General features: G+C 34.8%; 1 protein-coding gene across 2 annotated transcripts in view; it reads left to right on the forward strand.

Moving 5' to 3' along the window:
• The window catches only part of ttll7 (tubulin tyrosine ligase-like family, member 7), a 181,146-nt gene that overhangs the window by 150,946 nt on the left and 17,549 nt on the right, over window positions 1-12,651 (forward strand). The window contains exon 20 of one of the 2 annotated variants that reach the window (XM_062028630.1): window positions 10,326-10,499. In XM_062028630.1, the coding sequence (XP_061884614.1) occupies window positions 10,326-10,499 (174 nt within the window). Of the gene's footprint in view, window positions 1-10,325; window positions 10,504-12,651 lie in introns of those variants that run through there. The other variant, XM_062028631.1, reaches the window with a different exon arrangement.

Genomic DNA, 12,651 nt, shown 5'->3' on the forward strand with positions numbered 1-12,651 from the left:
TTATTTGGAGTTATATTATTATTATTATATTATATTATATTTATATTATATTATATGATCATCTACATCTACTATATGATCATCTACATCTACTATATGATCATCTACATCTACTATATGATCATCTACATCAACTATATGATCATCTACATCTACTATATGATCATCTACATCAACTATATGATCATCTACATCAACTATATGATCATCTACATCAACTATATGATCATCTACATCTACTATATGATCATCTACATCTACTATATGATCATCTACATCTACTATGTGATCATCTACATCAACTATATGATCATCTACATCTACTATATGATCATCTACATCTATATGATCATCTACATCAACTATATGATCATCTACATCAACTATATGATCATCTACATCTACTATATGATCATCTACATCTACTATATGATCATCTACATCTACTATATGATCATCTACATCTACTATATGATCATCTACATCAACTATATGATCATCTACATCAACTATATGATCATCTACATCTACTATATGATCATCTACATCAACTATATGATCATCTACATCAACTATATGATCATCTACATCAACTATATGATCATCTACATCTACTATATGATCATCTACATCTACTATATGATCATCTACATCTACTATATGATCATCTACATCAACTATATGATCATCTACATCAACTATATGATCATCTACATCTACTATATGATCATCTACATCTACTATATGATCATCTACATCAACTATATGATCATCTACATCTACTATATGATCATCTACATCTACTATATGATCATCTACATCTACTATATGATCATCTACATCAACTATATGATCATCTACATCTACTATATGATCATCTACATCTACTATATGATCATCTACATCTACTATATGATCATCTACATCTACTATATGATCATCTACATCAACTATATGATCATCTACATCAACTATATGATCATCTACATCTACTATATGATCATCTACATCAACTATATGATCATCTACATCAACTATATGATCATCTACATCAACTATATGATCATCTACATCTACTATATGATCATCTACATCTACTATATGATCATCTACATCTACTATATGATCATCTACATCAACTATATGATCATCTACATCAACTATATGATCATCTACATCTACTATATGATCATCTACATCTACTATATGATCATCTACATCAACTATATGATCATCTACATCTACTATATGATCATCTACATCTACTATATGATCATCTACATCTACTATATGATCATCTACATCAACTATATGATCATCTACATCTACTATATGATCATCTACATCTACTATATGATCATCTACATCTACTATATGATCATCTACATCTACTATATGATCATCTACATCAACTATATGATCATCTACATCAACTATATGATCATCTACATCTACTATATGATCATCTACATCTACTATATGATCATCTACATCTACTATATGATCATCTACATCAACTATATGATCATCTACATCTACTATATGATCATCTACATCAACTATATGATCATCTACATCTACTATATGATCATCTACATCAACTATATGATCATCTACATCTACTATATGATCATCTACATCAACTATATGATCATCTACATCAACTATATGATCATCTACATCTACTATATGATCATCTACATCAACTATGTGATCATCTACATCTACTATGTGATCATCTACATCTACTATGTGATCATCTACATCTACTATGTGATCATCTACATCTACTATATGATCATCTACATCAACTATATGATCATCTACATCTACTATATGATCATCTACATCTACTATATGATCATCTACATCTACTATATGATCATCTACATCAACTATATGATCATCTACATCAACTATATGATAATCTACATCAACTATATGATCATCTACATCTACTATATGATCATCTACATCTACTATATGATCATCTACATCAACTATATGATCATCTACATCAACTATATGATCATCTACATCTACTATATGATCATCTACATCTACTATATGATCATCTACATCAACTATATGATCATCTACATCTACTATATGATCATCTACATCTACTATATGATCATCTACATCTACTATATGATCATCTACATCTACTATATGATCATCTACATCAACTATATGATCATCTACATCAACTATATGATCATCTACATCTACTATATGATCATCTACATCTACTACATGATCATCTACATCTACTATATGATCATCTACATCTACTATATGATCATCTACATCTACTATATGATCATCTACATCTACTATATGATCATCTACATCAACTATATGATCATCTACATCAACTATATGATCATCTACATCTACTATATGATCATCTACATCTACTATATGATCATCTACATCAACTATATGATCATCTACATCTACTATATGATCATCTACATCTACTATATGATCATCTACATCTACTATATGATCATCTACATCAACTATATGATCATCTACATCTACTATATGATCATCTACATCTACTATATGATCATCTACATCTACTATATGATCATCTACATCTACTATATGATCATCTACATCAACTATATGATCATCTACATCAACTATATGATCATCTACATCTACTATATGATCATCTACATCTACTACATGATCATCTACATCTACTATATGATCATCTACATCTACTATATGATCATCTACATCTACTATATGATCATCTACATCAACTATATGATCATCTACATCTACTATATGATCATCTACATCAACTATATGATCATCTACATCTACTATATGATCATCTACATCAACTATATGATCATCTACATCTACTATATGATCATCTACATCAACTATATGATCATCTACATCAACTATATGATCATCTACATCTACTATATGATCATCTACATCAACTATATGATCATCTACATCTACTATATGATCATCTACATCTACTATGTGATCATCTACATCTACTATGTGATCATCTACATCAACTATATGATCATCTACATCTACTATATGATCATCTACATCTACTATATGATCATCTACATCTACTATATGATCATCTACATCAACTATATGATCATCTACATCAACTATATGATCATCTACATCAACTATATGATCATCTACATCTACTATATGATCATCTACATCAACTATATGATCATCTACATCAACTATATGATCATCTACATCTACTATATGATCATCTACATCTACTATATGATCATCTACATCAACTATATGATCATCTACATCTACTATATGATCATCTACATCTACTATATGATCATCTACATCTACTATATGATCATCGACATCTACTATATGATCATCTACATCTACTATATGATCATCTACATCTACTATATGATCATCTACATCAACTATATGATCATCTACATCAACTATATGATCATCTACATCTACTATATGATCATCTACATCTACTACATGATCATCTACATCTACTATATGATCATCTACATCTACTATATGATCATCTACATCTACTATATGATCATCTACATCAACTATATGATCATCTACATCTACTATATGATCATCTACATCAACTATATGATCATCTACATCAACTATATGATCATCTACATCAACTATATGATCATCTACATCAACTATATGATCATCTACATCTACTATATGATCATCTACGTCAACTATATGATCATCTACATCTACTATATGATCATCTACATCAACTATATGATCATCTACATCAACTATATGATCATCTACATCTACTATATGATCATCTACATCAACTATATGATCATCTACATCTACTATATGATCATCTACATCTACTATGTGATCATCTACATCTACTATATGATCATCTACATCTACTATATGATCATCTACATCTACTATGTGATCATCTACATCTACTATATGATCATCTACATCTACTATGTGATCATCTACATCTACTATATGATCATCTACATCTACTATATGATTTGTCTGAGTGGCTGGACAGGACAGATTTAAAAAAATAAGAAATTAACCTGATTAATGATCGTTACAAATAAGAATCGCGATTAATTTCGAACTTGATTTTTTTTGGGCACCACTATAAATTATGGAACTATATGATTTGGTTTTACGTGAACCGGTGTCAGACTTCAGTAAATACTTATAAAAGTCCAGAATTTGCTGCCTATCCCGAAAGAAAACTGACCGTTTTTACCCCAAATCTTCAACCGTACAGTGGAAGCCGTTTATGTCGACCAACTCAAGTCCTGCTTAAGTCGACGTCACCTCACACGCTTCATCGCTTTGAGAGCCAGTTTGAGTTTTTTCCCCTAGTCTCTAGTGAAAAGGGTGTGTTTACTGTGGCATAACGCCGAGCCGTGGACGAGAAGTCACATGTCACCACCACTGAGGAATCGGCAAAGGATCCCAAATAATCCTGAAGTGAGAAGATGAAGTCCCCACTTTGTTCCCAGGAGATCACGGCCGTTATTCATCAAGCGTCCACTTTCATTGACAGCAGCGGCATTTTAGTGCACCTTGTTTGAGGAAGCAACAACCTGAGTGACAAAAGCAATCTTGAAAGTTCCCCAGAAAGAAGCAGACGCAAAACTCTGCGGCGACAAAGTGCGAATGAAGGTCACCCGGGATTCTCAGGTGATTGACAGCTCGTTTAGCAGACTGTGAAGACTTCTCAAATGTATTTCCTCAACATCCTTTTATCGTACCTTCTTGTTGTGATGGTTGGACTCCACCCGCCTTCTTCAAATCGACAGTCAGAGACCAGGACCGTCTGGAAGATTCTACATTTATTCAGCTCAGGTGACAATTACATTATAGCTACTGCAAAAAGGAAGGATCCCCGATCAAGACCGCATTGTCCGGACTGCAGAGCACACCAATATGTAAGACTACAGAGTGGACTACAGAGTGCACCGATATATAAGACTACAGAGTGGACTACAGAGTGCACCGATATATAAGACTACAGAGTGGACTACAGAGTGCACCGATATATAAGACTACAGAGTGGACTACAGAGTGCACCGATATATAAGACTACAGAGTGGACTACAGAGCACACCGATATATAAGACTACAGAGTGGACTACAGAGCACACCGATATATAAGACTACAGAGTGGACTACAGAGCACACCAATATATAAGACTACAGAGTGGACTACAGAGCGCACCAATATATAAGACTACAGAGTGAAGTGAATTATATTTATATAGCGCTTTTCTCTAGTGACTCAAAGCGCTTTACATAGTGAAAACCCAATATCTAAGTTACATTTAAACCAGTGTGGGTGGCACTGGGAGCAGGTGTGTAAAGTGTCTTGCCCAAGGACACAACGGAAGTGACTAGGATGGCGGAAGCGGGGATCGAACCTGCAACCCTCAGGTTGATGGCACGGCCACTCTACCAACAGAGCTATACCGCCCACAAGTGGACTACAGAGCTCACCAATATTTAAGACTACAGAGTGGACTACAGAGCGCACCGATATATAAGACTACAGAGTGGACTACAGAGCGCACCGATATATAAGACTACAGAGTGGACTACAGAGCGCACCAATATTGTATATAAGTTGCACCCGCTAGATTTTACAAGACAACAATACTTTTCCATATCAGCCGCAGATATATACTTTGTGAAATGAGTTATTTTAACAGCTAACTCATGTTGAAGTGTTCCTTTATCCCAAGATAAGAACCCTTCCTGTCATAGTACATCCAAAATAGAACCCATGCAGAAGTGTTTTTTTCCCCACAATAAGAACACTTCCAGTCATAGTACATTCAGAATAGAATCCGTGCTAAAGTGTTCCTTTTGCCCACAATAAGAACACTTTCAGTCATAGTACATCCAAAATAGAACCCATGTTGAAGTGTTTTTTCCCCACAATAAGAACACTTCCTGTCATAGGACATTCAAAACAAAACCCATGTTGAAGTGTTTTTTTCCCCACAATAAGAACACTTCCAGTCATAGTACATTCAAAATAGAACACGTGCTAAAGCATTCTTTTTGTCCACGATAAGAACACTTCCTGTCATAGTACATTCAAAATAGAACATGTGCTAAAGCATTCTTTTTGCCCACGATAAGAACACTTCCTGTCATAGTACATTCAAAATAGAACACGTGCTATAGCATTCTTTTTGCCCACGATAAGAACACTTCCTGTCATAGTACATTCAAAATAGAACACGTGCTAAAGCATTCTTTTTGCCCACGATAAGAACACTTCCTGTCATAGCACATTCAAAATAGAACACGTGCTAAAGCATTCTTTTTGCCCACGATAAGAACACTTCCTGTCATAGTACAGTCAAAATAGAACCCATGCTGAAGTGTTCCTTTTCTCCACAATAAGAACACTTCCTGTCATAGTACATTCAAAATAGAACCCATGCTAAATTGTTCTTTTGCCCACGATAAAAACACTTCCTGTCATAGTACATTCAAAATAAAACCCATGTTGAAGTGTTTTTCCTCCACAATAAGAACAGTACCTGTCATAGTACATTCAAAATAGAACCCATGCTAAAGTGTTCCTATTGCCCACGATAAGAACACTTCCTGTCATAGTACATTCAAAATAGAACCCATGCTAAAGTGTTCCTTCTGCCTACAGTTAAAAAAGTAAACATTTGTTTACAGAAATGAGTCAATTTTGTTTATTAATTTATGTCCCTTCCAATCACATTACAATGGTTAAAACAGTAATGAGAAATAACAGTTTTTAAATGTTATTATTTTTATGATTACAATATAAAGACCGTATAGTTTGTATGGGGTTGTGGTCCCTCTGGTGGGCTTCAGCTAAGTGGTCTATTTCTCACACTGTTGTCATTTCAAGTTGCAAATAGTGTGAACCCTCTTGTCTGCCGAGCAGCTGCGGGGGTATGTGGGCCCTCAGCGGCGGCTGAAGTTGAAGCAGACTTCAGAAGCGAGATGTCGGAAAAAAAAATGTCAAAAGAAAAAGAAGCAAGGAGGATTAGCTTAGCTTAGCCTGGCTAGCACCAGTAGCTGCTGTGTGATCCCAGCACGCCCCGCTTGATCCGGTACGCCCGCGGTACCCCCTAACAGCGGGTCACGGCCCCGACATGGACGACACACCGGGGGGCCACAGTGAAGGAGAAAGAAGCCTGTTCTAAATCCCAGTGCAGCACTTCCTGGCGTTTGATACTTTATCTGAGCCACTTAGCCACCATCAAACGGCCCAGATGCATTGTGGGCACTCAACAGGTCCGGGATGGAACAGTTTTGAAGCCTTTCAGGGGGAGGCAGCTCCCACCCCCCCAAGGAGTGCAAGAGGGTAACATCAAACGCACCACCCGGGGTTTTAGCTGGGTTGTTGAAGCGCTCGCCCGGTCGGGGGTGTGTCTGAGGTTTACAGAGGGTTCAGGTCTGAGGTTTATAGAGGGTTCAGGTCTGAGGTTTAAAGAGGGTTAAGGTCTGAGGTTTAAAGAGGGTTAAGGTCTGAGGTTTAAAGAGGGTTAAGGTCTGAGGTTTAAAGAGGGTTCAGGTCTGAGGTTTAAAGAGGGTTAAGGTCTGAGGTTTAAAGAGGGTTCAGGTCTGAGGTTTAAAGAGGGTTAAGGTCTGAGGTTTAAAGAGGGTTAAGGTCTGAGGTTTAAAGAGGGTTCAGGTCTGAGGTTTAAAGAGGGTTCAGGTCTGAGGTTTAAAGAGGGTTAAGGTCTGAGGTTTAAAGAGGGTTCAGGTCTGAGGTTTAAAGAGTGTTCAGGTCTGAGGTTTAAAGAGGGTTAAGGTCTGAGGTTTAAAGAGGGTTCAGGTCTGAGGTTTAAAGAGGGTTAAGGTCTGAGGTTTAAAGAGGGTTAAGGTCTGAGGTTTAAAGAGGGTTAAGGTCTGAGGTTTAAAGAGGGTTCAGGTCTGAGGTTTAAAGAGGGTTAAGTCCACTCGGATTTCATTCTTCTTTGGGCAAATTGATGGAGAACTTGCTTTGGAATCATACGTCAAGGCAGATATTTCACTTTGCAGTTGTTTCCTACAAATACAATCCAATCACATCCGATTGAGATTCTCCATTTTTCCATGGACATGACTGCACACTTACAAGCAGAAACAGTGTGGAGACAAAACATTTTTTTAATATTTTTGCTTCAAAACTAACAATAAAGGTGAACTTATAAACACTTAGTTGATTCATTTCCATTCCAAATTAATGAATAACTTTAAAAACAATCAATTTATAAATATTTTAGGCCTTATAGGCCATCTGCATGCTTACTGACTTTGGTACATGTCATGTCAGCAATGTTTTATAACCCTTTTGTGAAGGTTTTATAAATCAAATAATACACGGCCAGAATCCTGTTGAAAATCTACTCCCAATTGGGCCGGACTGGTCAAATCATAACACGATAACTTCAAAATAAAGATAACTTCAGCTTGTTTTCTTTGTTTAAAAATAGAACAAGCACATTCTGAAAATGTACAAATCATAATGTTGTTGTTGTTTTTTACACTTACATGTTGCGGTTTATAGTATTCTACCTTTATTTGTGCTTATTTATACTTTCTGAATAAATGATGTGATAATGTTCATCAGTCATCTCATCTGTGTCAATTTTCAATCTATCAAGATAAAAAAAGTATATCAAAATCAAATGACAGGATGGTATTTATGTAGTTTGATCATTTTCCTCGACTGGTGCACTAACATCATGTGGTCATTTTTTTTTTACATATGTAGCATCATCTACATTGATACAAAAAACAATATATTGCGACATCTAGTGGACACATTTAGAATGTGGTTTATTTAAATATGAAATAATTTCATAAATTCATAATTTATTAAATCATTTATGAAATAATAAATACATGTGGTTTATTTTTTTACAAATGTAGCATCATCTACAAAGATACAAAGAATTTCTATTGCGACATCTAGTGGACACATTTAGAATGTGGTTTATTTAAATATGAAATATTTTATGAAATAATTTGTGAATTAATTAATACATGTGTTTTTTTTGTTTTTTTTTACATATGTAGCATAATCTACAAAGATACAACGAATTGATATTGTGACATCTAGTGGACACATTTAGAATGTGGTTTATTTAAGTATGAAATCATTTGTGAAATTTAATAAATTCATAATTTATGGAATAATTTCATAAATTATGAATTTATGAAATTTAATAAATTCATAAATTATGGATTTATGAAATTTCATAAATTCATAATTTATGAAATAATAAATACATGTGGTTTATTTTTTTTGCATATGTAGCATCATCTACAAAGATACAAATGATTGCTATTGCAACATATAGTGGACACATTTAGAATGTGGTTTATTTAAATATGAAATAATTTATGAAATAATTTGATGAACTCATAATTTATTAAATAATTTATGAAATAATAAATACATGTGGTTTATTTTTATTTTTTACATATGTAGCATCATCTCCAAAGATACACATAATTGCTATTGCAACATCTAGTGGACACATTTAGAATGTGGTTTATTTAAAAATGAAATAATTTGTGAAATAATTTCATATATTCATAATTCATTAAATAATTTCATAAATTCATAATTTGTGAAATAATTTCATATATTCATAATTCATTAAATAATTTCATAAATTCATAATTTATGAAATAATTTATTAAATAATTTAATTTATGAAATAATAAATACATGTGGTTTATTTTATTTCTTTACATATGTAGCATCATCTCCAAAGATACAAATGATTGCTATTGCGACATCTAGTGGACACATTTAGAATGTGGTTTATTTAAATATGAAATAATTTGTGAAATAATTTCATAAATTCATAATTTATGAAATAATTTATGAAATAATTTAATTTATGAAATAATACATACATGTGGTTTATTTTATTTTTTTACATATGTATAATTGCTATTGCGACATCTAGTGGACACATTTAGAATGTGGATTATTTATGAAATAATTTCATACATTCATAATTTATGAAATAATAAATACATGTGTTTTTTTACATATGTAGCATCATCTACAAAGATACAAAAAATTGCTATTGCGACACATAGTGGACACATTTAGAACCGCAGTTTGGGCTCATTTTTAAACTTGGCAAACTCATCCCGCGGGCCGGATAATACCAGTTTGCGGGCCGTACGTTTGACAGCCCTGCTTTAAAGGACGTAATGAATGGTGATTGTCATTGTGTGAGTGATGAGCTCATGATAATCATGTGTAACATGCGGGGATGCTGGTCCTTGTCCAGGTGGTCCTGGGAGAGCATCTTCAGCAAGAGCAGCGAGGTGATCTCGCCCGAGGAGCGTCACTGCTGCCGCAGGCTGGTGCAGCTGTGCCGCGACTGTTTACTGGTGGTCTACAAGTTCGTCTCCGAGTCCCGCGGCTCTTTGACCGGCCTCAGCCCCGAATGGGACGACACCAGGTGAGGACCTGACAGCATCCCTGGGAAGTCTGAGGAGCTTCTTGGCTTTCTTCGGCGCTGCGTACGTTGGAACAGGACAGGATTTAGGATGTCTGATCTGGTAGTCGCTCTCAGTTTGCACACACAAGTTGTCATTTTTATTGAGAAACAGTGAATATACCCTACTTTCACCACTATAGAGCGCACGGTGGTGTATAAGCCGCACCCGCTAAATGTTAGGAACAAATGTTTCCATATATAAGACGCGCCGGACTATAAGTTGCAGATATATACGTTGGGAAATTACTTATTTACCCAAAAATATTTATTTAATTGTTTCCAAACAAGGCAGTAAAACGGCTGATCAAACAAAACAGAGGTCGTCGTCCTGGAGCCACTAGCTGCGCAAGCTAGCTCTCCAATCAGCTAAACAGACTCAATAACTCCACGCTGACGTTTTGCTGAATTTACTGAGGAATTTGTGGAAGTGAAACAATACAAAAAGAATGTCATTGTAAAATAATAATACTCACACACACACTCGCAAACGTGTTAGCGTATTAGCTAATGATAACGACGCTAGCTTGATTACATTACGACAGCATGTACAAATATGCATGAAAACACTCCTACAGACATCACACATGGGACACTTTAGTAAGTAAGAATAGTTTTAGTTATATTGTAAAACTTACAAACGTTGCTTGGAGTGATTTGTTAGCATATTAGCTAATGCTAACGATGCTAGCTTGATTACATTACGACAGCACGTACGAATTTGTATGAAAACACTCCTACAGACATCACACATGGGACGCTTTAGTAAGTAAAAAAAGTTTTAGTTATATTGTAAAACTTACAAACATTGTTTGGAGTGATTTGTTAGCATATTAGCTAAAGCTAACAACGCTAGCTTGATTACATTATGATAGCAGGTACAAATATGCATGAAAACACTCCTACAGACATCACACATGGAACACTTTAGTAAGTAGGAATTGTTTTAGTTATATTGTAAAACTTACAAACATTGCTTGGAGTGATTTGTTAGCATATTAGCTAATGCTAACGATGTTAGCTTGATTACATTACGACAGCACGTACGAATATGCATGAAAACACTCCTACAGACATCACACATGGGACGCTTTAGTAATTAAGAATAGTTTTAGTTATATTGTAAAACTTACAAACGTCGCTTGGAGTGATGAATGAAGAATCCATACGAGTAGAAACGCCATGGACGGTTAGAAGACGGAACGGCACTTCTACTTCCGGTTGAAAGGACTAAAAAGAAGGGCACTGTATTACAAAACAGAAGTGATTTGGTGAATTTACTGAGGAATTTGTGTAACTGAAACAACAGAAAAAGAATGCCTTTGTAAGTTAATAATACTAACACAGACACTCGTAAACATGTTAACATATTAGCTAATGCTAACGACGCCAGCTTGATTACATTACAATAGCAGGTACAAATAAGCATGAAAACACTCCTACAGACATCACACATGGGACGTTTTAGTAAGTAAGAATTGTTTTAGTTATATTGTAAAACTTGAATGAAGAATCCATACGAGTAGAAACGCCATGGACGGCTAGAAGACGGAACGGCACTTCTACTTCCGGTTGAAAGGACTAAAAAGAAGGGCACTGTAACACAAAACAGAAGTGATTTGGTGAATTTACTGAAGAATTTGTGAAACTGAAACAACACAAAAAGAATGTAAGTTAATAATACTAACACAGACACTCGTAAATATGTTAGCATATTAGCTAATGCTAACAACGCCAGCTTGATTACATTACAATAGCAGGCAGAAATATGCATGAAAACACTCCTACAGACATCACACATGGGATGCTTTAGTAAGTAAGAAAAGTTTTAGTTATATTGTAAAACTTTAATGAAGAATCCCTACGAGTAGAAACGCCATGGACGGCTAGAAGACAGAACGGCACTTCTACTTCCGGTTCAAAGCTCTAAACGGCAGAAAACCCTTGTAGGCACTCACCTGGCTGCGCCTGCAGTGAGCGAACCCGTCCAAAAGATTGCGCCGTAGCACAAACAAAAATGCAGCATTTAGGTGTGTTCGCTTGTGTTTAATGGAAACTATTAGCTTCATGGTTGTTAGCGAAGAAAAATGCATGAATTAGCCGCAGCGTTTTATAA

The sequence above is a fragment of the Entelurus aequoreus genome, linkage group LG19 (genome assembly GCF_033978785.1).
Source record: "Entelurus aequoreus isolate RoL-2023_Sb linkage group LG19, RoL_Eaeq_v1.1, whole genome shotgun sequence".
Lineage (NCBI taxonomy): Eukaryota > Metazoa > Chordata > Actinopteri > Syngnathiformes > Syngnathidae > Entelurus > Entelurus aequoreus.